The sequence below is a fragment of the Haliotis cracherodii genome, unplaced genomic scaffold (genome assembly GCF_022045235.1).
Source record: "Haliotis cracherodii isolate W230 unplaced genomic scaffold, xgHalCrac1.p SCAF_11, whole genome shotgun sequence".
Classification (NCBI taxonomy): domain Eukaryota; kingdom Metazoa; phylum Mollusca; class Gastropoda; order Lepetellida; family Haliotidae; genus Haliotis; species Haliotis cracherodii.
Window position 1 is genome coordinate 1856161 of NW_027266266.1, and position 27960 is coordinate 1884120.

At 41.4% G+C, this 27960-nt stretch overlaps 1 protein-coding gene across 1 annotated transcript; it reads right to left on the bottom strand.

The window, feature by feature from the left end:
* Positions 1-16555: 16555 nt before the first annotated feature.
* LOC139455213 (lysophospholipase D GDPD1-like) lies at positions 16556-27656 on the bottom strand. Its single transcript, XM_071236759.1, has 10 exons — positions 27493-27656; positions 26957-26999; positions 25722-25857; positions 24647-24692; positions 23864-23982; positions 22207-22296; positions 21193-21326; positions 19967-20026; positions 17802-17853; positions 16556-16977 (listed from the first exon to the last, which is right to left on the bottom strand). Exons 1-10 carry the CDS (start codon positions 27653-27655, stop codon positions 16711-16713), a joined length of 1110 nt encoding a protein of 369 aa, XP_071092860.1. The 5' UTR covers position 27656; the 3' UTR covers positions 16556-16710.
* Positions 27657-27960: the final 304 nt, after the last annotated feature.

Below are 27960 nucleotides of genomic sequence, written 5' to 3' on the forward strand. Positions count from 1 at the left end.
TCCCCCACACCATGTCACTACCGCCACCGAATTTGTCGATTTCACGTACACAATGTGGGGCAAAACCCTCATTTCGACGACGATAAACACGTTGTCTTCCATCTCGCCGGTGGAGAAGAAATCGTGATTCATCGCTAAACCACATTCGTCTCCAGTTTCTCAAATTCCAATGCTGTAAGGTATGACACCAACGCAAGCGTCGCTGTCGACGGGTCTGTTGCAAAACAGGGACGATAACTGGTCTTATGAGTCGGATTCCAGGCTACGGTCTGGTCTCCGTAGCTGTGGCACTGCGATGACGTAGGTGGAACAGTCGAATGTCGCGATCCTGTGCAGGGGTGTTAACAGTTCGGCCGGTTCTCGGACGGTATGCAGTGGAACTGAACTGTGTGTATCGGTCCCAAAGCCGGCAAATGGTGCTATGGTGGACGTTGAAGTGACGTTCAACAGAAGAGTGCGATTCCCCTCTTGGCTGTTCCGATCGGCAGCTCTGAGTCTCGGCATTTTCGAAAATGTTGACAATTGAATGACAAATTATTGGCTTATGCTTGCCTTTAATAACCACTACCACGAGTAACGAATGCCATAATTTGCACAAGTAATTTGCTTTACTGTTTTCCTCCAAGACATTTTTGAATAAGTGTGAAAACAATGCCGTTTAAGACATTGCAAATCGATAATAGCTCCGTTTTGACGCACTGTTTGTCGAATATCAGGCCACCAACATTTTCCAATAACATACATGTATATCTAATTTATATACAGGATTTTTTGTGTAGTCAGGTTCAGTGATCAACATACTACGTGTGCGTTTCATTTTTTGAAGAGTGTATATAAAGCGAGACAAGGGCGGCTTGAGACTTTTCTCTTCCCCAGTGTGTCAACTGTGACAAATACCAGACATTCGTGAGTGCACTGACTTGTGACAAATCTCCTATTATTTATCACTGCTGCCTCATATTTTGATCAATTGCATATCCCTTTGTGATTGTAAACTTAGTCCTGTTGGTTTCAATAGAGTTTGATAATTTCACATTGATCTTGTGTGGTTTTTCACTGATTTTAGGGGTTAACCTTCGCGTTTCCACTTGGGAATCATTACGCAACACTGTACGTACTATTAATTTGTATTTATTTTTCTAGCTTCAACGTTCTCCTCATATTTATCACACACACACACACACACACACACACACACACACACACACACACACATACACAAACATACACACATACACAAACATACACACAGACACACAGACACACACAAACATACACACACACACATATATATATATATATACACACACAGACATACACACACACACACAAACACAAAACATACACACACATATATATACACACACACACACACACACACATACACACACAAACACAAACAAACATACACACACACATATATATATACACACAGACACACACACACATACACATACACAAACATACACACAGACACACACACACACAGACACAAACATACACACACACATATATATATATATATACAGACATACACACACACACACAAACACAAAACATACACACACACATATATATATACACACACACACACACATACACACACAAACACAAACAAACGTACACACACACATATATATATACACACAGACACAGACACACACACACACACACACACACACACACACACACACATATATATATAATTATATATATACACACACAGAGACACACACACTTCTTGTGTAAATGCTGAGTGTCAAGGTGTTTTTATGGTCGACGCATATGTCTTCAGTCAAGACCACTATTTAGCTATCAAGACCACTATTTAGCTATCAAGACCACTATTTAGCTATCAAGACCACTATTTCTCTCTTGGGGGTATGGACAACATCGGCATCATTGTTCAGAAACAATTATTACACAACAGGAAGTACATAATATGCAGACACATACAGAACTAGATAATAGTGGTATTGACCTTCACACTGTAACCACAAAGAACATCACAATCATTGTAGCATGTTTGAACAATATATACCGATAAATAATCAATGATTAGAATACCTGCCTAAAGTCACAAACGGAGCTCCGGTTGAGACATACATGAGGTGAGCGGAGGTGAGCGGAGATCCAGTTGAGACATATATGAGGTGAGCGGGGTTCCAGTTGAGACATACATGAGGTGAGCGGAGTTCCAGTTGAGACATACATGAGGTGAGTGGAGATCCAGTTGAGACATACATGAGGTGAGCGGAGTTCCAGTTGAGACATGCATGAGGTGAGCGGAGATCCAGTTGAGACATACATGAGGTGAGCAGAGTTCCAGTTGAGACATACATGAGGTGAGTGGAGATCCAGTTGAGACATACATGAGGTGAGCGGAGCTCCAGTTGAGACATACATGAGGTGAGTGGAGATCTAGTTGAGACATACATGAGGTGAGTGGAGATCCAGTTGAGACATACATGAGGTGAGCGGAGCTCCAGTTGAGACATACATGAGGTGAGCGGAGTTCATGTTGAGACATACATGAGGTGAGTGGAGATCCAGTTGAGACATACATGAGGTGAGCGGAGTTCATGTTGAGACATACATGAGGTGAGCGGAGATCCAGTTGAGACATACACGAGGTGAGCGGAGCTCCGGTTGAGACATACATGAGGTGAGCGGAGCTCCAGTTGAGACATACATGAGGTGAGCGGAGATCCAGTTGAGACATACAAGAGGTGAGCTGAGCTCCGGTTGAGACATACATGAGGTGAGCGGAGATCCAGTTGAGACATACCTGAGGTGAGCAGAGTTCTAGCTCAACCTCCGAACGTTAACTCCGCACCGTACATCCTGCTCATGGTCGTTCTTAGCAGAGATTTCTCCTGAATATGGAAAATATTTTGTCGCTTTTCTTTACACAAGTACACGGAAAACCAACCTCCAAGGAACTCACACCATATAAAAATCAAACACGAACCCAAACAAGAATACAACGTTCTAATAAATTAGACATGGCTAAAGCTAAACAAAACGGTGATATTCTCACCATGTGACATACGCCTCTCCTTGAAAACAAGCTGATCTCATGCTTCAATGTTTCATTTAATTTAAAAAAGTAAAATCCGAAAACATGATGAAAAAATAAATATAAATGAAACACTTCCGGTAGCATGTTAGATTTCACTTAAAGTCTCCCCCTGGGACAGGAGGGGCACATGTAGCACAACACTTGCGTTTCCGGCACATTTAAAATGCACAGCAATTGTCACATTGAAACAACAACAACAAAAAATAAGAACCGAAATCAAAATCTACATTTCTTGTAATAAGTAAATCTTCACTTGTCATACTTAAGAAGTCAAACAATATAAGCACAACATGCATACGACAAATTCAAAACTCTTTGAAAGACATTTAGAAGTTATACACATAAGGAAGAGAATGTATAGATGTCAACTTCTGTATTATGAGGAACACAACGTTTCGGAGTATGCTTACTCCTTCATCAGGAGCAGTGATGAAGAAGTAAGCATATACTCCGAAATGTTGTGTTCCTCATAATTAAAAAGTTGACATCCATAAATTCTCTTCCTCACATAGTTATGGCCTTCTTATTTAAAAAGGACACGAACCTATATCACAAGACATACAATGTAGCACTGTAGCAATGTAGCTTGTGTACTTCCGGAAGATGTTCAGGCTAACTGACTTGGTTGATGCATGTCATCGTCTCCAAACTGTGTGGATCGATGCTCATGATGTCAATCACTGGATTGTCTGATCAGACTCGATTATTTACAGATCGCCGTCATATAGCAGGAATATTGCTGAGTGCGGCGTTAAACAACAAACAAACAAATAATGAAACCTCCAGGAAGAACAACTCGAAGCTGGTTACTCCGAGACATTCCGAGATTGTGATGCTTCCCCTCGCGTCAGTTTCCCGGAACTGGACACCGTTCACGTCCTGCATCGCTTCAGTTTCCCCGTGCTGCCACAGCTTGATGTAAATGAAGTACCGTTCAGAGCAGCGCCCAGGGCAACTCACTCACCTCCCTGGGCAGACACGGATATATGGCTCAGGCTGTGTGGGCGTCGGTGTGAGCAGGCTGATACAGTCGGTCATAGGGAACGCTCCCCGCCAGGTGTAACCAGTATCCTCAAAGGTTAGAGATTGTAGTGGCGACAGATTGCGGTGTTCCGTGACTCTCGTCACATACTGTCAAATCGGTCACGTACATCATTCGGGCGAGGCGACCAAAAGCAGAACGCACGATATCCACAAAGCACGTTTCCACTGGTGTTTTGACATTTCAACTCGTAGTTAGCTGGGAAAACATAGCGTTCACGATTCCTTTAAACTGTTGTGCAGGTTGTGCAAAATTTGCTCTACGACTATCGTGACAGTCGTAGCTTAAAGAACGCTTTGTGAACAAGGTTACATAGTTTCGACTGAAGTCGCCGTAGACGATGACGTGTTCTTGCTTGTTGAAGCCGTTGATACGTTTAGGGTATCTTGTTACAATGGCAACAAAACATCTGCTTGAACGCGCATCTGAACTTGACGTTGGTGATGACGTAGATGATGAAGTCGTTTGCGGAGTTCATGGCCCAGCCGAGAGACGTACATGTGCGCATCATCACCATGAAGTTATGTTCCCTCCTCCTAAGGGAGAAGGACTGCGGTTCCTGGTTGTGGAGAATGTGGGCCGCAGTTGTTGGAATGAACACGGTCAAAAAGGAAGCGGAAATGACAATCAATGTCAAGGTCACTTTTCCTTGTTCCTGCGAAGTCTTGCCAAATAAGGACTTCCGGCGTTTTCTGATGACGACCAGCTGTACCAGGATTGCAATGTTGAGGAGGAGGAGGAGGATTGGGGGGATGTATGTCATAATGACGTTTTGTATGACGATTCTCTGATGCACCATAATGGATTCCAATGGCTCTGAGTAAAAGATTTTGTCCAGCATGTACATCGACTGGTTTATTTGTGGGTTGAATTCAAGAAGAAAGTGTCTCTCAAATATCATTGGAACATAAAGCACGCTTATGATTATGAATAACCAAATACTGACTTTGCCGGAATGTCGAGATAGGAACATGTCCTTGACCTTCAGTGGACAGGAAATGGCAATTAACCTATCAAGAGCCAGGACACAAATAATATAGGCTGAAATCTTTGAAAATACTTCCTCAGCGTATAGAGAGGTGAATGGGGCGATCAAGGACCTTAAGTAACTGGAGAAGACCTCATCTGTCAGTTGTGTTACATTGATCGGAATGCTGATAATTCCACATAGCAAATAACCACAGTCAGCTATTAATAGACCGAGCAGATAACGGTACGAAGAGTGACGTAACGACTTGTGTAGAAGTACACAACATCCGATGACGTTCATCACAAAACCGGAAATGCACACAATGGGCCTGAGTATGATATTGGCGATAAGTTCACACGTCTCCCGCTGTGTCTTGGACACCAACCCTTCTTCAAAGTCGTGTGTCTTGTACTTGTCAACGGGCGATGTCCATCTTGTTGTATTCTGGATCGCGTTGACTACGTCACTTCCGTTCGAGGCAGTTGCGATTCCGAGGAAAGAAAGCAGGAGAAGAATGATCATCCTGATGTAATTGCAGCTGTAAAGGATGTTCGAAAAAGTGTATTAATGATTTTTCTAATTGCATTGCAAAATATTCATTTATTAATTTTACTCTTGACAGAAATTTCTTGGGAGTTTGCATATAATTGTTAATTGGAAATGTAATTACATGATTACTTTCGTCAGAGGTGACTAACGGGATCAGGTGTTCAGGATCGCTGACTAGGTTGATGCATCTCATCGTATCCGAATTACGTAGATCGATGGTCATGATATCAATCATTGGTTTGTCTGGTCAAGACTCAATATTCACAGACCGCCGTGATATAGTTGATAGCGTTAAACAACAAACAATAAAAAAAACATGATTACTGAACGCGAATTGTCAAATTGCTAAATGCACCCCTTATTTTACAAAAAGCTGTATCGACTTAGCATCACCTGAACCCCACTTTTCTTAAATACCACGTGAACTGCCCAGCCAAATAAAGTCTACAACTGAAAATTGGATTCATAAAAAACTTACAAACGTTATCAAAACTTTAATAGGCTGAAACAGTCGTTGAATCACTGCAAACTTAAGGTCATGATGCCTACATCAAATACATCACCATCAAATAACCATTTCTTGTTTGTTTAATTGTTAACCTCCATCAAATATGGGAGTATACAGCTCAATATGTTTTGAAAAATGAATTCAAATGATAATAAAATTTGTTGACAAAATACAGCACAAGTGCTTGAAGATCTTAAACCATGTTGCAATTAAATGCGGAGAAAATGAATGAATGTTATTCTCAACGGCACCGAAAGTGGATTTCTGTAGAAGCGAATAACGACTCACCTTGTTCTGCTGGGTTCAACTGTAGCAACAGCTCGCTTCAATCGCAGGCTCGGGAAATGGCTGGAGGACACGGGGCATGATGTCTACAACTAACCACGGACTGGTCGCATCATGAAACAACGGGGGAAACACCAGCCACAATATTCACTCAGTACATAATTATCTTCCTGTGTTCTAACACATTAAAACGCCCTGTGTGTACTGACTTTGGGTATTGTCGATTAATAATATGATTTTTTAAGTAACGGTTATTACCCTGGCATCACTTAAAACAAACATTCGGTGGAATAATATCTGACAAGTAATTATTGATTCACGGGCGCTTGAAGGCACATGTTGGTGTGATGGGCGCTTGTGGTCATTGAGTCTAACTAATGCAGTGAGTACAGGTGACCCTAGGGACAACATGTCCACTACGAGACGCCAATCTACCTTGCATGTTGACCATCCCAGCCATTAGCAGCTTTATTGTTAGGGGTGCATGGAGAGAGGTCAGATATTCAATATTAATCTTTTCATTTCATAACAGCTTTAGCGCAAATACGTCAATCACTGTTAGTGGGATGGCAATAATGTGTACAAAGGTTAACATGGAGCATAGCGCCACGACTCAAAACACTGTCGTAGAGTATAGCGCCACCTCACAACATACTGTCGTAGAGTATAGCGCCACCACTCAACAAACTGTCGTAGAGTATAGCGCCACCTCACAACATACTGTAGTAGAGTATAGCGCCACCACTCAACATACTGTCGTAGAGTATAGAGCCGTCTCACAACATACTGTCCTAAAGTATAGCACCGTCTCACAACATACTGTCGTAGAGTATAGCGCCACCACTCAACAAACTGTCGTAGAGTATAACGCCACCTCTCAACATATTGTCGTAGAGTATAGCGCCACCACTCAACATACTGTCGTAGAGTATAGCACCACATCACAACATACAGTCGTAGAGTATAGCACCACTTGAAAACACACTGTCGTAGACTATAGCGCCGCCTCACGACACACTGTCGTAGAGTATAGCACCACCACTCAACATACTGTCATAGAGTATAGCACCACCTCTCAACATATTGTCGTAGAGTATAGCGCCGCCTCACTACACACTGTCGTAGAGTATAGCGCGGCCTCACAACATACAGTCGTAGAGTATAGCGCCACCTCAAAACATACTGTCGTAGAGTATAGCGCCGTCTCACTACACATTCTCGTAGAGTATAGCGCCACCTCACAACATACTGTCGTAGAGTATAGCGCCGCCTCAGAACACACTGTCGTAGAGTATAGCGCCACCTCTCAACACACTGTCGTAGAGTATAGCGCCACCTCTCAACACACTGTCGTAGAGTATAGCGCCGCCTCACTACACACTGTCGTAGAGTATAGCGCCGCCCCACAACATACTGTCGTAGAGTATTGACCTTTTTCACACTTTCGCCATCTTGGATCGAAAACGAGGCTTGGAGAGCATAGCTCCATGCAGTGAGAGTCGCATCAGCTCATAGGGAACAGACAGCATGTTGTGCATTTCACTGATAGACATTTTAAACAAACAAAAAATGGTATCCTCTGTATCTAATACAGAAGATAATTCACATTAAATCATGAGGTCCAAATAAAATATGCCTGTAATACACTGGAATTAGCATTTTGCTGTCAGGATCCCGGAAGTGAATCGAAAGGTGCATTTCGAGATACGTATTTCAGAATTAGATTGTTTTATCATAATCTCGTCAGCATATAGGTACAATGTGACAGTACATTCAATGACAGAAGTTTTGTATCGTAAATAAACTGCATAACATGAAACACGTCAGTATACTTTTGCAAAATTGCTCAGTCAATGCGTGGCTTGGCGAACTCTGGATCAAGATTGAGATCATGCATGTTTATTTCACGTTTCATAGTGGTGTTTGCTGCACAACGTACTATCGTTTTGCCATGAGTCCAGTTGACAAAAGACACTTTTTCTGCTAAGATTTTCATTTTAACATATTACAATATTAATTATGAAAATAATTCGTGTGTCAAAATAAATGTTCAGTAGGGGCGATAACTCTATTCAGTGTGTACAATGACAGATGATACTTTCAAACATCACTTACTTAACTGATTATTGCTGATTGAGATTGCGCCGTGCACGACAAAAGTAATAATGTGTGAACTGTTTAAAATAAGTTAAAAGGAAACTAAAAATTGATAAATATAAATAATGTATGAAATTGAAGAAATATAAAAATTGATACAACTACCAACTTCTTGAAAACCCTCACCTAATCCTGTATGATGATAGGTAATTGTATATCAAAAGGAAGCTACTAATACATTTATCCTGAATAGTTTGAAAATGTCTTGATCAGATATGAGTACAGATAAAATAACAAACGATAAAAAGGAATCAACTTCAACTGGTAATCAAGCAAAGATAAAATATATGTATCAGTACAAATTATGTTGATGGAACAATCTGGATTTCTCATATTTAACAAAGAAAAACAAACCAAAATTTTCATATCTTTATTTCTCACAATATAAGTTTTCAAAACTTAACATGGACTGGGTGTTTTTGTCAGTCAAAAGCACCTAATTAAATTCCAGGAGAAAACAAATGGTACAATGTGCTTTTTCAGTGTCCGATAAATATTGGCCATGTTGATTTGTGAGTGAATAAGGCTTTTCACTTCCTCGTTCTATTTAAGTGAAATGTGACAGGAAGCACATTTGTTGATTAAATGATTATGGCTTTTCACTTCCTCGTCCTTTGACAGGACGCACATTGTAACCATTGTGTTACTGTCAGCAGAAAGCTCCACCAGACATCTGTCACCGGATACTATTACTTCATTGTGTTGACTCGCTTGCCTGAAATGAATAATTCAATAATATTGTAAAAATATTCCTACTTCAATAACATTTTTTATAAACAATGCACATTCACCTTCTCTCAAAATATTGCTTATTTAGAAAACAACTTTCTTCTGAAATAGAGAAGTTTAAGGAAAATTAATCACAGTGTGTAACATTACATGCTACTTAAGAACAATCTTGAAGGAATCAATTCATCTGATATGTCGAAAACACAAACTGTATATTCTTTGTAAACAGTAAACTCAACAGATGCATCAATTTAATGACAGTGTACTACAGCTCTTAATATCAATGTCACACAGAAATTCACTCTTGTTTTAATGAAACACGTTTTGATATTTGTATTACCGGTATGTATTTAATCATGAAATACTTTGTTTACTCTGACCATGTTGAAAACATACTTTCGCTGGAGTGAAAATCAGGTGAAATATCACGTTTTGTCACACCTACAGTCAGTCTGCCTCATTGACACTATGGTTTTCTGAGTAAGGTCATGCAGATCACAAAGAAAATGTAAGACTTGAATTTATTTGGTCAAATGCAATGTTTATCCCTTCATGTGGTTTACTAAAGTTGATATCTTGACTTGAAAATATTAACTTTGTCAGATCACAAGATGAAATATTATTAAACATATTTTATTGTCCAAAAAGACAAAGGGCAGCACTTATTACCGCCTTCTCCTTATATACAGTTATACATAATATTGCATAATGAAAATGAACAATTTACAGTTGAAGCTTCACATTGTGGAAACATAATGCGCAAACAGTGCTCATATGAAGGATATGTACAATGTGCTGGAAAGTGAAGACAGTGTGCATCTCATACATATCCTAATATTATACATTTTAGTGTAGAATATAGATTTAACAATGTTAATGAATAACAGTTTGGAAACAATAATATGCTAGCTACTGAATCTGTTAGTCGTTTCTATAAATCTGTGTACGGACAAGAATATTTTTGTATTCAGGAAAACATCTAAGTTTGGATCACCAAAAAGAATACTATGTAGATTTTTTTGTCCTCCAAGATTATCGATAGCTGTCAGTAATGTCTCCCTAAAACTATCATATTAGGTACATTCGAAGAAGAAATGGAATGAATTTTCACAAGGAGCATGCTATACAAGGAGCATGAGATAAATTCATGCTATCATCGTTATTTGACAAGGAAAACAAATTTCTTCTATGTATTTTTTTTTTTTTTTTTTTCTCGTTTTGATTGAATAATAAAAAAATATCAAAATGATCACACCACTTGACTTGATAGAAATAAACTAAAGTTCTAAAGATTGTTAACAATAGTAAAATATTACACCATAACAATATAAGTATTGCAAAATGACACAGTAAGCACAACTATATTCTTATATATAAATTGATATGATTGATAATCAATAATACATGGCAATTGCTTGCACAAAAGAAATCTTTTTGTTTTAAAAGTTTTGAATTAAGTGTGTGGACACAAAACCAGATGGGTTTCACAATTAAACAAAGGGAATAAATGAGTTATGATTGCAATACGCATGGGAATTAAAAATAATTCTTTTGATACTTTAAAATTTTAGTAATGTCAATATCAATTTATGCATTTGAAATATTTGAATACAAACTGTTAAAGAGTTATCTGTTTCTGTAAATTATATAAAGATCACATGTAGATTGAACATTTACTGGACATTAATTAGTTGGGTTTTTTGTTCATTTCATGACATGATTAAATTGGTACAGTAAAGTAAATATCATTTTGGTAGAAATATTAATTGTTACCAAAATTGCAGATCAAACTGTACTCTACTTTAAATATTTACACACCCTTTATGTAATAATTCAGTTGAAATATTACACCTCATGCAATCTAATCTGTCAACATTGACAATCAAAATATCAACTGTTCACAATCACAACAGCACAAGTAGATCGAGAGGTCTAATATTTTATTGGAATGCATTTGAGTCCATTACAATTTACATCGAATACGCAACTGATGCAAACTTCTGATTTGTTACGATTGTAAATTCTCAGTAGGTTACAATTTGATACATTATATCAACATATCAATTTAGTTAGTTTCTGACATATATCTAGACATGGTCAAAAGGTCACTATTTCGACTTCAAATACAACCCGCAAAAATATTTAAACTCACAATAAATAGTTTGGCTTCATGGTGTGTAAACAATGAATTATTCTTTACAAGATTTCAGTAGCATTTGTATTAAGTCTGTTGAGCTACCATAAACTGCACTGGGAGTTACCAGGTGGTCATGGATATTTTAAATTGAAATCACAACAGAACGGGCAGACTCAAATTTATATCGATAAGGAGACCAGATAACAGTAGAATAGTTTGTCAATAAGAATAATGTTCAATACTTACGATAAATGTACCGGGATGGTTAAATTGTCGCAGTTTGTCCCGATTGCGTGCCTTGTTGACATCTCCATGTGTTTCATGTGCTATCCAGCCTTCACCTTCTGCTCTCCAAGCCTCGCTTTCAAACCGGAAGAAGCGAAGTGTGAAAAAGGTCAATAGCGCCGCCTCACAACATACTGTCGTAGAGTATAGCGCCGCCTCTCAACACACTGTCGTAGAGTAAAGCGCCACCTCACAACACACAGTCGTAGAGTATAGCGCCATCTAAAAACATACTGTCGTAGAGTATAGCGCCTCCTAAAAACACACTGTCGTAGAGTATAGCGCCACCTCTCAACATACTGTCGTAGAGTATAGTGCGGCCTCACAACATACTGTCGTAGAGAACAGCGCCACCTCACAACACACTGTCGTAGAGAACAGCGCCACCTCACAACACACTGTCGTAGAGAACAGCGCCACCTCACAACACACTGTCGTAGAGAACAGCACCGCCTCACAACACACTGTCGTAGAGAATAGCACCACCTCTCAACACACTGTCGTAGAGAATAGCACCACCTCTCAACACACTGTCGTAGAGTATAGCGCCGCCTGAACAAACACACTGTCGTAGAGCAGAGCGCCGCCTCACTACAAACTGTCGCAGAGTATAGCGCCGCCTCACAACACACAGTCGTAGAGTATAGCGCCACCTCTCAACTCACTGTCGTGGAGCAGAGCGCCGCCTCACTACAAACTGTCGTAGAGTATAGCGCCGCCTCACTACACACTGTTGTAGAGTATAGCGCCGCCTCAAAACACACTGTCGTAGAGTATAGCACCACCTCACAACACACTGTCGTAGAGAACAGCGCCACCTCACAACACACTGTCGTAGAGAATAGCACCACCTCTCAACATACTGTCGTAGAGAACAGCACCACCTCTCAACACACTGTCGTAGAGAACAGCGCCACCTCACAACACACTGTCGTAGAGAATAGCACCACCTCTCAACATACTGTCGTAGAGAACAGCGCCGCCTCACAACACACTGTCGTAGAGAACAGCGCCACCTCACAACACACTGTCGTAGAGAACAGCGCCACCTCACAACACACTGTCGTAGAGAATAGCACCACCTCACAACACACTGTTGTAGAGAATAGCACCACCTCACAACACACTGTCGTAGAGAACAGCGCCACCTCACAACACAATGTCGTAGAGAACAGCACCGCCTCACAACACACTGTCGTAGAGAATAGCACCACCTCTCAACACACTGTCGTAGAGTATAGCGCCGCCTCACTACACACTGTCGTAGAGTATAGCACCGCATTACAAAATGCTTTCGAAATCTAATTCCAAAGCTTCCACAAAGACACTGCATACGGTCATCTGTGTAACGTCGAAAGGCTAAGGTAGAATATGTAGATTCCGTTACGTGTCTATCCCCAAATTGAAACAATATGTTAATCCAGACATACACACATGTATATACGTAAAATAACTTAGTGTGAAACCAACAAACAAACAACAAGTGGTATACAATCAAGAAATATATTATATAATATAATATTATACAAAACTTAACTAAGTTTACAAATCAACACAAATTTCTGCACCGCAATTAAAATGGCAGTACACAATAAAGTGGTAGTAACATATTCAATAAAAATAAATAATATGATGGCAGTGATCAGTATCAAATACAAAAATACACCCTGATAGCAAAAGTCAGTGATAATAATATATTATTCACCAAGCGGCGACAAGGAAGGGCAAGGCAGGGAATCAGTGTGATGTTCGATCCTCACATGAAAGCTGGTTCCAAAGCAATGACATGCGTGAGAGATACGCAAACACTCTATTGTCCCCTTATATACAACCTAACAAGCTCCTGGAAATTTCTATACCATGCCCTCACCACATAGAACATTACAGAAATTTTGGTAACATGCTATCACTGTTCGCGGAATGCCGAACCGGAAGAAATATGGTAACTTCCTGACGACTGCTCACTGCCCAAACACAATGCAATGAGTGTCTTCATAATCCCAACAGAAGCAATGCAACAAAGTTACAATCATTTGAAAAAAGATTACACTGCCATATAACCATTCTTATGCCAATATTACACGGCAAAGGACCTGACGGGTTTAACGCGAGTTTTCAGCTTGATGTGGGAGGAACTGCTGATGCATGTGTTAGACTTTTACCACTGAAACCTACAAACACACAAACCACGAAACATCAGAGCGAATGTGGGTGTTGCACTCATAGGTTTCTGGGGCGCATAGGGAACGTATTTACGGCGCCATGGACGACATGCTCCGCTGCTCTCAATGATCCACATCAACATCAGCGTCAACATCAGCGTCAACATCGGACCTGAGCTTATGGTCCGTGAATAACTTATGACCATTTGGACTGCCACTAAACAATAAGGTTGCGCTTTCCTCTTCGTTAATCTGTATCCTGTTGCTCTCTCAATTAGCGACAGTTGGTGGGCGAAAGAGCTGCTGCTAGCTTCTGCATCGTTAATGTGTCGGAATATGCGCCAAAAATCAGTTGTCACGAGACTCGTTTGCGGCTAGATTAACAATGAATGACGTTGTGATATGTTGTTTGTTCTAGTCTGGACTAGACAATCCGGGGACTACGGCGTCGTAGGTGCGGGGACAGATCCATCTAGTTGGCTAGACAAGGGGCTGGGACCTATTCTAACCCGGAACCCAAATAATACTTTTGGTTGTTGTTTTTTGTTTAACGCTGCACTCCAGCTATTTGAAGCGGTCTGCAAATAGAAATCTGGATCAGACAACCCAGTGATTGATATAATGAGCATCGATCCACCTCTTACGGTCCTTAGTGATGTCCCTTCATAAGCAATAGACGCAGAATATAGAATAGTGTAGGTCGGGAAACGAGGTCTCCGTACTTACGGGGTTATGCTGTATATCAGCAAACTACATTGTTATGTTATTTCAGGTGAAATGGGGTTGAACGTCTCGTTCAATATATTGCACTTTTATAGCGACGTGCTTGCATGTGTGTGTGTGTGTGTGCGTGTGTGTGCGTGCGTGTGTGCGTGTATGTGTCCGTGCGTTCGTGTGCAAGTGTGTGTGCGTGCGTGTGTGCGAGTGTGTGTGTGTGTGAGTGTGTGCGTGCATGTGTGTGTGTGTGCTTGTACTAGTCCGTAGTGATGTTGGTTTTATTCTGCTTGTCAACTGAGAAACCATACCAGTTGAACAAGAATACTCAGACACTAACACTATTTCTGAGCCGACCATGTTTCTTATCCTTGATCCCGAGCACCAGGGTAAGAACAAGTACCATCTTTTAATGTCGTTTGGTATGACGCGGCCATGGGATCGAACCATCCGGGCAGGAGCTCTATCCACTAGACCACATTGGTTGTCATCTCCTGAATCTATACTTCGAAGAGCGGTGGGATAGCCTCGTGGTTAAAGCGTTCGCTCGTCACGTCGAAGACCCGAGTTCGATTCCCCACATGGGTTTAATGTGTAAAGTCCATTTCTGGTGTCCCCTGCCATGATATTGCTAGAATATTGCAAAAGCGGCGTAAAACTATACTCACTCACTTTTTCGAATTGATACCTTTGAACTTAACGTTATATATCAGATGGTATTTTTCCCGTAATTAGGCCGTCATAACCTTCTTTTCTCCCTATCCGGTCAGGCGTATATTGACTATTTATACCACTGACTGTTTCAGGTGAACTGCTGCGTGCGAGCTCCAATGATATGTGTTCACTGTGGACTAATTGGAGAAAGGTGTCTGCTTTTGACCAATACCCAACCCCGGCAATCTAATGAAAGACAAGCGCTCAGAATTATTTTATTATTCCAGTTTTATTATGACAAAGCAACATAACAATGTATTGGTCAGAAAAATATTAACATTCAAAATCATAAACAAAGTATCACATCGTAGAAATAAATCGAGCTATGATACTGTTACTCGCATGACCTTGTATACGTTATTGAGTATGCCTGTACACTATACAAGTCTATACGGTAGAGGTGATGTTGTCAGTAGTCTGTGCAACACAGATGACCTGATTGCTTGTCCGCCTTTCAACACGATGTATGTGTATCAAGTATAATTTGTTCGAATTGAACTAGCTTTGTCCACATTACGGGTTATTTGTCCGCCTTTAACAAGCTCTCTGTCGGCCCCGCCCTCAGTGCGTCTGCCTTTTAAACAAGCTTTCTGTTAGCCCAGGCGTCTGTGTGTCCGCTTTTAATAAGTTGGCCTTGGCGTTTATGCATCCGAATTTTCCGAATTTAACAAGCTGTCTGTCAGACACGGCGTGTGTCAGCTTCCCGAGGCAAGGCAGTTAACTGACTAAAAAGTCCAGTTTCCACCCTTGCCGAACAAGCTGGAGTTATGGAGTAATATATTGGCTGGGCTAACACGTCTATGCATGGTCCAGTCAAAATCGCGTAACGAACCAGACAGCCGGCTCGTTTACAACGTGGATTTCAATGAGCAAATTTCGGTCGACTGCAGGATTTGCAAAGCATGCGCACTGTGAACTTGTCCTACAGAGATATTTTGCAATATTTGCATGTTTTTAATCAAGGTGCTCATGTGATTTGATGCACTTCGCGGTGTAGGCCGTTTTATTACAATATAAAGCTTGTTTATTGAACAGTTCGTCTTGACTGGGTGCCGCCATTTTGTTTGAAGCAAATGCAAGTGACATGAGAGGTAGAATTTGTTTGTAGGGGCATAGCTCGTAATACCCACTGGTGGCGCTACGATCAAGCCTTGAAATTAGTCATAGTCCAGCCAAAGTAACGCAACGAAATCGGTATCCGGTTCGTAAATTGTCTGTAGACCCCGGCCTCTGTGCGTCCGCCTTTTATGAGCTGTCTTTCGGCTCCGGCGTCTGTGTGTCCGCCTTTAACAAGCTGTCTGTCAGCCTTGCGTCTGTGTCCGCATTTCACATGCTGTCTGTCGGCCCCAACGTCTGTGTCCCCTTTTACTAAGTTATCAATTGGCCCTGGGGTCCGTGTGTCCGCCTTTAACAAAGCTGTCTGTCTGTCCCGACGACTGTATGTTCGCATTTAACAAGCTGTCTGTCGTCCTTGACGTTTGTGTGTCCGCATTTAACAAGCTATCTGTCGGGCCTGGCGTCTGTGGAGCCGACTTAAGGTAGGCCGACAGGACGGATGGGAAGTCGGTCATTACGCCGGTGACCTTCAGTTGGTGGAACGCTCGCTTGTACTCGCTGTCCTTGTTTAGCACAAACACGAAAGTCTGCAAGTGTAAAGGTAACGATCTGTAAACGATCTGGACGAATCAAACAAGATATAACAATTGCTATATTTAGACATGGCCGCCGTGCAGTTAACCATTACGTGATCTAGCCTACTAGTTGTCGGACTTTCGTTTTTGTGGAAGCCTCGGTGGTTGAGTGGATTAGATCTCTGCCTTTGTTTGCTGGCGATTTGGTGCCTCACTCTGAGAGTGTCGGTTCAAATCTTCAAACAAGATAGCAGTGAACGTTCTTTATAGCTTAAGTACACCGAAGAAATCGTTTTTATAATATACTTCAGTGTGAGATTCCTGAAGTTGAGAAAAGTGATCTTTTGATTACAGTTAAAATAACACTTTGACGGAACTATTGTCTTACAAGAGTTACCTCCCCATCTATTATCTCCCCTTTGTCATAAGTGTGTAGCCCGTACATAAGAGAGATAAGAGAGAAAACGTGATATTTCACTCGACACATGGAATATCTGATTTATCATATACTGTTTGTGTAGTTCCCTACCGGGACATTTCATTGTTATTTCATTACAAATGTAAAAACTTGAAAAGTACAATCTCCTAACCAAAGGTAGTAAGGCTCTGGGTGTCCGTTCATTAATTACAGATAATACGGTGAACAGATATTCCTGTATTAAGATCATAGTCTCAGAACGGTGAGTATATTTCTGTTTTGATCAAGTCAACAATATCCCAAACAATGGGAGTATGTGACACTTGGACAGAGCGTACCCGCGAAAGATCAAAACGATGCTTAATATAATTTCTGCTGTGGAGAGTTTGCAGATAATCACGTTCCTATGGCTACTTACATGAATCCCGCGCCTGGACAGATGACCAAAGAGAGACGATCGCATGAAGAGTCTGAAAGCACAGGTTAACATTAAACTAATTATGGTGTTAGATACACAGGTTAACATTAACCTAATCGTAGTGTTAGATTACGGAGAGAGTTGTTTATAAGATTCTCACTTTCTGTACATACAGAAACCACCCGGTTGTTATGAGAGGCCATAAATCAGTGAAATCAGTTTGGTATAAACAAATACAGGCAATACAATATAAGTGCACGCGATCCAGCGCCAACACACACCACACCACACACACACACACACACACACACACATATTCACACATACACACATTCACACACACACACTCGCTCACACACTCACAATTTCACACACACACACACATATATACACACACCACATGCACACACACACCACAGGCACACACACACAGGCACACACACGCACGCACACACATGCACGCACATATAAGCCACGCGTTTTTCTGCACATACACATCATGTCAAATATAATATATGTCGCCCCTACTCACAATCACCCTTATACACATTTAGATATACACATACTATTATCAGTTCCAACACATACAGTACATATATTCTCAAATGGGCATCGTGCCTGTTAAACAGTGAGTGAGTGAGTTTGGTTTTACGCAATATCACGGCGGGGGACACCAGAAATGGGCTTCACACATTGTACCCATGTCGGGATTCGAACCCGGGTCTTCGGCGTGACGAGCGAACGCTTTAACCACTAGGCTACCCGACCGCCCCTCCTGTTAAACAGTCTAGAATACATTTGATGTGGTTGGTACATGGTTGAAACGGTATTACGCGGTAAATGTTTAATGTGACGGTATATGTTTAATGTGGCGGTATATGTGGCGGTATATGTTTAATGTGGCGGTATATGTTTAATGTGGCGGTATATGTTTCATGTGGCGGTATATGTTTAATGTGGCGGTAAATGTTTAATGTGGCGGTATATGTTTAATGTGGCGGTATATGTTTCATGTGGCGGTATATGTTTAATGTGGCGGTATATGTTTAATGTGGCGGTATATGTTTAATGTGGTGGTATATGTTTAATGTGGCGGTATATGTTTAATGTGGCGGTATATGTTTCATGTGGCGGTATATGTTTCATGTGGCGGTATATATTTCATGTGGCGATATATGTTTCATGTGGCGGTATATGTTTCATGTGGCGGTATATGTTTAATGTGGCGGTATATGTTTAATATGGCGGTATATGTTTAATGTGGCGGTATATGTGGTGGTATATGTTTAATGTGGCGGTATATGTTTAATGTGGCGGTATATGTTTAATGTGGGGGTATATGTTTAATGTGGCGGTATATGTTTAATGTGGCGGTATATGTTTCATGTGGCGGTATATGTTTCATGTGGCGGTATATGTTTAATGTGGCGGTATATGTTTAATGTGGCGGTATATGTTTAATGTGGTGGTATATGTTTAATGTGGCGGTATATGTTTAATGTGGCGGTATATGTTTCATGTGGCGGTATATGTTTCATGTGGCGGTATATATTTCATGTGGCGATATATGTTTCATGTGGCGGTATATGTTTCATGTGGCGGTATATGTTTAATGTGGCGGTATATGTTTAATATGGCGGTATATGTGGTGGTATATGTTTAATGTGGCGGTATATGTTTAATGTGGCGGTATATGTTTAATGTGGGGGTATATGTTTAATGTGGCGGTATATGTTTAATGTGGCGGTATATGTTTAATGTAGCGGTATATGTTTCATGTGGCGGTATATGTTTCATGTGTCGGTATATGTTTCATGTGGCGGTATATGTTTAATGTGGCGGTATATGTTTAATGTGGGGGTATATGTTTAATGTGGCGGTATATGTTTAATGTGGCGGTATATGTTTAATGTAGCGGTATATGTTTCATGTGGCGGTATATGTTTCATGTGTCGGTATATGTTTCATGTGGCGGTATATGTTTAATGTGGCGGTATATGTTTCATGTGGAGGTATATGTTTAATGTGGCGGTATATGTTTAATGTGGCGGTATATGTTTCATGTGGCGGTATATGTTTCATGTGGAGGTATATGTTTAATGTGGCGGTATATGTTTAATGTGGCGTGTTTTAGAGGTGCAACTGGTGAAGGGTGGTCTACTTACTTGTCTGTCAGCCATACTTTAAATCGATCAAAACCACGATGTTCAAAACCATTTTGGGGACTGAAAACAATAGTAATGCACCAGTTATTACGAAGCACGCGGTGAATAACGGTTCCAAACATGACAAGGAAAACATACTCCTGGGTCATTTACCAAGAAGATGGTATGTATGCTGCACAACCGCAGAATCAGGAATATTGTAGCGTGGGTGTTAAAACACTTTAAAAACAAACAAATATACAAATACTAGGGACAGAATCTATGACGAAATTCCAACGGAGTTACTGCTCTCGGAAAACTGTGAATAAATATGTAGGTAAATGAGTGAGTTATGCCACACCACGAGTGACGCATAGACGCCTTTTACGACAAGCATGGGTAGCTGAGGACCTACCCGATCCCGTAATTCGCCTCTTACGACAAGCATAGTCGCCTTTTATGGCAAGCATGGGTTGCTGAAGACCTACCCGATCCCGTTAGTCGCCTCTTACGACAAGCATAGTCGCCTGTTATGGCAAGCATGGGTTGCTGAAGACCTACCCGATCCCGTTAGTCGCCTCTTCCGACAAGCATAGTCGCCTTTTATGACAAGCATGGGTTGCTGAAGACCTACCCGATCCCGTTAGTCGCCTCTTACGACAAGCATAGTCGCCTATTACGACAAGCATGGGTTGCTGAAGACCTATCCGGTCCCGTTAGTCGCCTCTTACGACAAGCATAGTCGCCTATTACGACAAGCATGGGTTGCTGAAGACCTACCCGATTCCGTAAGTCGCCACTTACGACAAGCCTAGTCGCCTGCCACTTCAAGTAATATTCCACCTCATCGATTCTGTACCACTGACCGCATGCACACGTGAGTACGACGAGTCTCTAACAGCCTCACCTTTCATTGTAACCACCCCGAACTTAAGTTTGTCCTCAAGTAAAGTTAGGTGTACAATATGAAGAGGAAGTGAGAGTCTTTCTTCCCCGGACACTCTGAGGGTTCAACAGCGTGGAACAAGAAGAGTTCCGCGGCTCGGCTGATCACGTGCGATTGTTTCACATGGACAGGTTCGAATATTTACAACCGCCGTGGTATTGCTGGAATAGTGCTGACTGTGGCGTTAAACACCATTCATTCACTCAGGATGCGGGTATCACTGTATTCTCATTATCCAGTTCCCCTGATGGTGCCCAGCACACCGAGGTGTTACCGATGTCTGACCCGGCCAAGTACTCACTCCAGCTCTATAGATGGCATAGGTGCAACAAGAATGGTTTCGCGCAATCTGACAAAGGGAAGTAATCCAGTGTAGAACCAGAGGAGCATGAGTAGTCCCCCTTTGTAACTGAAGAAGATCGGAATGTCCGCATTCTGAAATGCATGGAATGGAATCCATTAAGCACCTCTACAATGTAAATATTGTCATCAATCAAACAACTCACTTCGGTAACTTTTTTTCTTAAACGTGCAGTATGTATGACAAATTGTAGCTAAAGCAGCAGTAGTAGTAGTAGTAGTAGTAGTAGCAGCAGCAGCAGCAGCAGCAGCAGCAGTAGTAGTAGTAGTGATGATGTAGCTATTATATGAATTGCATCTGCAAGATCTACTCTCCGCGTCACCCTGTTCCACTAACAGAGTACTTTTGAATAATGTAGAATTCTGTTGTAATAGATTAATTTACAGTAATATATAATTCTGTTAAAATAGATAAATTTTCAATGACGTAAAATTCGGTTCAAATAGATTACTTTTCAGTTATTTAAAATTAGGTTCTAATAGGTTAATTTCAAATGGTAAATTGATGAATTTCCAATAATGTAAAATTTTGTTCTAACATATTAATTTTTGGTAAAATTTGAAAAATAATAAATTAAATTAAGAATTTGTAGAGCGCATTTTCCAATTAACAACTGCTCAAATGCACTTAGACCATGACTGATCTAGTCAAAGGCTCTCTTGAAGAGACAGTGTCTGTTTAAAGTTTGTCAGATTTTCTGTTGTTTTCTGCATGTTGAAATGACCTATCGCGATATGTTTTGGTACGTGACTTGGGCACCACTAGCAGATATTGATCTTTTGATCTCACAGGATCAGTTCCTGTAAGTATGCAGGAGCCAAACTAAGCATTAATGGAACATTCTTACCATTACCCGTATCATTGCAAAGTGTCTAAGTTTGGAATAAGGTGAGAGCTCTGGCTTGTCAGTTTTAAGAAATGCAGCGGGAGGAAAGTATGGTAAAAGTGACTTACCTGCGAATACATGAGTGTCGACGTGGATTTATTTTCGCTGCCCCAGATTGTCCTGTCCACTCTGTCAAACTCTGTGATCATATCCGACACCTACAGGGACAGAACACAGCTCTATTCTGATATACACGACACGGGTGGAGGTCAATCACAGGTCCAATAGCAGCGTCATGGCGACAGCGACTGTAGGTGAGTGAGTGGGATTTTACGCCGCTTAGGTATATCTCGGAAGCTTGACCACTGTCCCTGCTGGGTGAATCTATTGTTATCAATTACCTTTGTTGTCACCGCTATCTTAGTATTTGATACTGACCACTCCCATCATATTGTACACCTGGGCTCTACATGAGGGTGTTTCACATTGTACCCTAGTGGGAATCGAACCCGGGTGTTCAGCGTTTCGAGGCGATGCTGTTACCACTAGGCCACCTGAAGTAGCTAGCGTATCGCGTTGTTCCTACTTATTCCACTCCTATAACGTTAGCCACCTCCTTAAATACAAACTCGAAGCCGTGCTTTTATTTTTAAGAATCGTAATTCTCATTAACTGACAATTCATCCAACACACAGCATTCCAAACGAATATGCATTGACATACTTACTATACATACTCTCCTATACTGATTACATATTCAGTGTATGTTTGCTGTTGATTAAACACTGTAATACACAAGTACCCTGCTGTCCGATTATCTAATGATAACGTGCTCAAATATTTCATTCGCCAGGACTCAAATACTCAAATATTATTAAATTAGATAAGTGTAGACAGTGTAGATATCGCTTGATCTCATCCAAGCAATATCTCCTGTGGGAGCCAGTTTTGGATGATAAATGTTTATTCCATGACACTCAAATTATTAAATGACCACCAAGTTCTCGTTACCGTTCTGTTTCTAGTCAACCGCCCGTGTGAGGAGGTCTAGCATCAGCATGACCGTCTGGTTGTGTAGTTGGTTGGTTTGTTGTTTAACGCCGCACTCAGCAATATTACAGCTATATGACGGCGGTCTGTAAATAATCGAGTCTGGACCAGACAATCCAGTGAAGTAAGGTCGGGAACCTATACGAGCACGGACATGTTGCTGACCATGGATCATAATCGGAACCAAGCTGGGATTCGAACACATCACCAGCGGGTCCTGGCATACATGAACTCACAATCAGTGTCTACTTAGCTACTACACCGATCCGATGTACCATCCTCGGTTAACCAGGGTATTATTTTGCCATTCAAACAGTACAGTGCGGATATAGTACCCTGGATAATCGAGGATGCAGATGTACGTGCCTTAAGATAGTGTAATACATCTGAACCACAACCGGTTTCAACCTATTATGTACAGCTCGATCGTTCTGAGTTGAAGGGGGCACGGGTGGCCCAGTAGCTTAGGGCACCGCAGTTGACTACGTTTGTATCCTTTAGGTATGCTATAAACCTGTAACCGTGGGTTCGTCAGCACTATGACCTGCATCACTTCGGGCTCTCCCCCACCCCCACCCACCCCCACCCACCCCCAACCCCCACCCACCCACCCATCCCACATCAAGCACGTCGTGATATAACCGCAATACTGTTAATTGCGGAGTTAAACTCACTCACTCACTCACTCACTCACACACTCACACACTCACACACTCACTCACTCACATATCTTACCTTTTGGATGAGCAGCTCCTGTGTGCCTTTCAGTTCAATCAGGACAGGAACATCCCTAAATGCCTCAAACACTTCTCTCAGTGTCAGTATCCGCGTGTCATCGCCGTACGTCCTGTGACCTGTTCACAATACAAGAGAGTACGTCAGTGTGTATGGATAACCAGACCGTCTGACATCAGTTGCAAGAACAATCTATAAGTTTTGTTCCTGGAATGTGTTGTCACCTCTTTCGTTAATCAGAGCCTCTGAAGATAATTATATCTTCTAACACATTAGTAGTAAGATAATCATTCATATTTATATATATTCATCATGTGCAGATGTAGTCGTAATTGTATGAGTAGTAGTAGTAGTAGTAGTAGTAGTAGTAGTAGTAGTAGTAGTAGCAATATCAGTTGTAAAAGTAGAAGTATTAGTAGTATCAGTAGTTGTAAAGGTAGTAGTAGTAGTAGTGGTAGTAGTAGTAGCAGCAGCAGTAGTCGTATTAGCATTAGTAGTAGAAGTAGTAGTAGTAGTAGTAGTAGTAGAAGTAGTAGTAGTAGTAGTAGTAGTAGCAATATCAGTTGTAAAAGTAGAAGCATTAGTAGTATCAGTAGTTGTAAAGGTAGTAGTAGTAGTAGCAGCAGCAGCAGTAGTCGTATTAGCATTAGTAGTAGAAGTAGTAGTAGTAGTAGCAGTTATAATGACAGCATTAATAGCAGTAGTAGTAGTAGCAGCAGCAGTAGTTGGAGTAGTAGAATGAATGAATGAATGCAAAAGATGATATCATGTGTAGCATGTCACCTTTTCTGTAGTAGAGGTCAAGCGGTGGCTTCATTGGTGGCAGGTCCTGGGACAGAACATAGCGATTTACAAGAAAAATAAAATACGGAAACTCTCTCAGATGTGTTAAAGAGTTTACCGAATTGACATTGAACCAGTCGCTAGACAGACGAATGACTCGCTGATCAGAGGTCAGAGTCCATATGTAGGCATACAATAACCCTTGCACTGTACATTGCGCGGTTACGTGGAAATTGGCGTCTCAGCTCCTGTTTGGAAGCACGGAGGGTGTTGAGCTTAGATCTCAATAAGGAACATTCCATACATATGATGACGGTCTGAAGATAATCATGTCTGGATCAGACAAACCAGTGACTGACAGCACGAACAACGACCCACGCAATTGGAGTACGTTGAAACGCCATCAGCGGTGACCACTAGATCCTCCACGTCATCGGCTCTTTGGGCCAGCATTGGGTAGTGGGGCACCGGAGAGCAAATCACCCGGAATCAACAAATACGGAGAACACAGCAATTCAAGGGGAGAAATAATAACTTACAAAAACAAACTATAAGAATCACGATGTGAATGAATTTGTAAGGCCACCGAATTTCAGTTACATCATTTCGCGTCAGTCCCAGGTGGAGTGAGTGAGGGGGGTTTACGCCACTGTTAGCAATAATCCAGCAATGATACGGCTAGGAACTTACGTCGAAGGAAGGTCTTACACGTCTCCAACATGCTGAAACGAGCTCGTGGTGATGCTGACTGACCAAGAGGAGAATGAGTCAGTGAGGGAGTTTGGTTTTACGCCTTTTTCAGCAATATTCCAGCAATATTATGGCGGGGGATACCAGAAATGGGCTTCACACAAAGTACCCATGTTCGGGAATCGAACCCGGGTCTCCGGCATGACGAGCGAACGCTTGAACCAATAGTCTTACCCGACCGTCCCTACTGATCATACAGGATTATTTATCTGAAACTAGACTCAGCGGATCCTGTCTCCTCTGCACCGCGAACTGCAAATACGCCACTTGGCCCGCCCGTGACCCTGCGTCCTTGGTGACACGTTTCTGTTCTTTGACGACATACCTCATATTTAGTGCTGATGACGGTGTCCGGGACTCCACAGCACCTCTGCAGGGTCTCGTCATGGAACACCACAACGACGTCATCGCTCGTCAACCTGACGTCCATCTCCAGAATCTGGGTTCCGCACTCGACGGCGCTGCAAGATGAGAGATGTGTTAAGACTGCGGATTTCCTCGTCGTTCTGTGTTGCTGCTGAAGGCCTTAATCACGGTTTGGGTCCAAGTCAAGGTTTAGGCCTTTATGATTTAATATAATATGATATAACTTAGATAGGGTCCCAAATGGCTTAAACAGATTTTGTTCTATGATTTGCAATCATTTAAAGATTCTCTCATGTTGATCTACTGCGATTTTTCAGAAATGCAACTGTCTGCTGAAGGCTTTAATTCATATCATGACAGAGATTATTTTTCTGAATTTCTTTTCTTTTTCCCATTATTAATTTTCACGTGCAATGTATGTGTGTAACCAAATGAGTAACACTTATGCTGACGTCTCCTTCATGCTATCTGAACGATTTCGTGTCGTTGTTTTTCGCAATACAATACTGTACTTTCTGACTCTTATTAAGTTAAGTCAATGTGTTGGGCATAAATAGGCCTTCTGTTGGCCCACGTCACCTTTAAACATCACCACCACGAGAGGAGACAAACAGTAAACTACGGCTATAACGAACTCAAAGGGACCACGTGCACTAATGTTAGTTCGCTATAACCGTAGTTCGTTATAAGCATATATACAGTATATACGACCTGGGCGGGATCAAAACACATTTCGTTATATCCGTCAGTTTGTAATAAGCGTGTTCGTTATGAATGAAGTTTACTGTAGTTTCACAACATCTTTCTATCGGATGACATCGGGTCAGCTGAGCGAGTTAATCACCGCACACACACTGTTGACATGTGGCCTCAACTCGCTGTCATATTCAGATTAAGTTACACAGATATTCGGATAGTTGCGTGAACGTGAAACATTTACCGATGTCGTCACATCTCTCAGGATAATCTTCCAACATGCAGAGAGAAGCGATTTAATATAGGCCAAGGTCGTCGGATATACGAACCCCTTTTTATGCGAAGCCGCTTTCCGAACAATTACTGTGAGGGACTTTAACAAATACTTAAAGCACAATACTCCTTAGTAAAATTGGGAATTTTGGATATGTGTTAATCTGGGCTGTTTCTCTGATTGAGAATTTAACGTCCGGATAAGCGAGGTTTTGCTGTACATACTTGGTGAATGCGGACATGGTTCCCTCAAGCTTCTCTCCACCGCCTGAAAAAAATAATATTACTTTATTTTGTATTGCATGCAAAAATACTTACAACAGGTTGTAAAACTGTCAGTTGAAATAGTGTTATAATGAGAGAATGCCATTACAGGACCCTGTGATAAACCTGAAGTATTTCCGGTCGTAAAGTAAACTCACTCACTAAATTTAGAATATCAAAACGTTCTAGTTCATCAAAATTCTCTAGCCACAAATATTCAAATCGCAGGAACAGATTCCCAAGCCAGAGGCAACTAATGAATCGCGTGGTCAGTTTTGGTTGATAGTGTGTCGTCATACCTCAACAGCGTGGATCGTGAGTCATAATATCAATCACTGGATTGTCTGGCCAACACTCGATTATAAACAGGCCATCGTTATACACTTAGTGTGTCGTTAAACAGTTACTACAAACGAACAAACCATTGGAAAGGTCAGTCAAGTACTCCCATGCAGCTACAGAGGCATGTCACATGACGCCGTGTTCGATGTAATTACCTCCTCGGTGACTCAAGTGTCGTCGCAGCTTAAATCCGTAGTCCTTCTTCCTTTTGTGAATTAATGTAGGCTTCAGGAAAAATACAACTGACACAATTACATAGATGAGAATCGGAAGTCCGACACCGAGGGTCAAAGCCACAGGAAGAGTCCAATCGGCCATCTTGGTTCGGTATCGATAGTTGTCTGAAAGGGAAATAAGTTAAAATAATAACATATCTGTGTCTCTCTCTCTCTCTGTGTGTGTGTGTGTGTGTGTGTGTGTGTGTGTGTGTGTGTGTGTGTGTGTGTGTGTGTGAAGCAGGCTAAAACTGTATCAAGTTCACCCATAAAATGTGACTGGTTCGCATTGTGCAGACAGGTTGTTATTCAGCCTTGGGACCAACAATGTTTAGAGGTCTTTATAGTGTTGTCACTACTCCTAGTGTACAGTACATTCACCCTGTGCACTCAAAAGAACCCACTCGG

Bases quoted from the DNA above. Each gene is read 5' to 3' on its own strand.
- LOC139455213 (XM_071236759.1), bottom strand. From the start codon at position 27,655: ATGGCCGATTGGACTCTTCCTGTGGCTTTGACCCTCGGTGTCGGACTT. The intron at 23,983-24,646 runs GTGACATGCTAC...TATTGTGAACAG, and splicing joins TGACCTCTACTACAGAAAAG to GTCACAGGACGTACGGCGAT. The intron at 21,327-22,206 runs GTAAGTCACTTT...CATGCATTTCAG, and splicing joins CGACACTCATGTATTCGCAG to AATGCGGACATTCCGATCTT.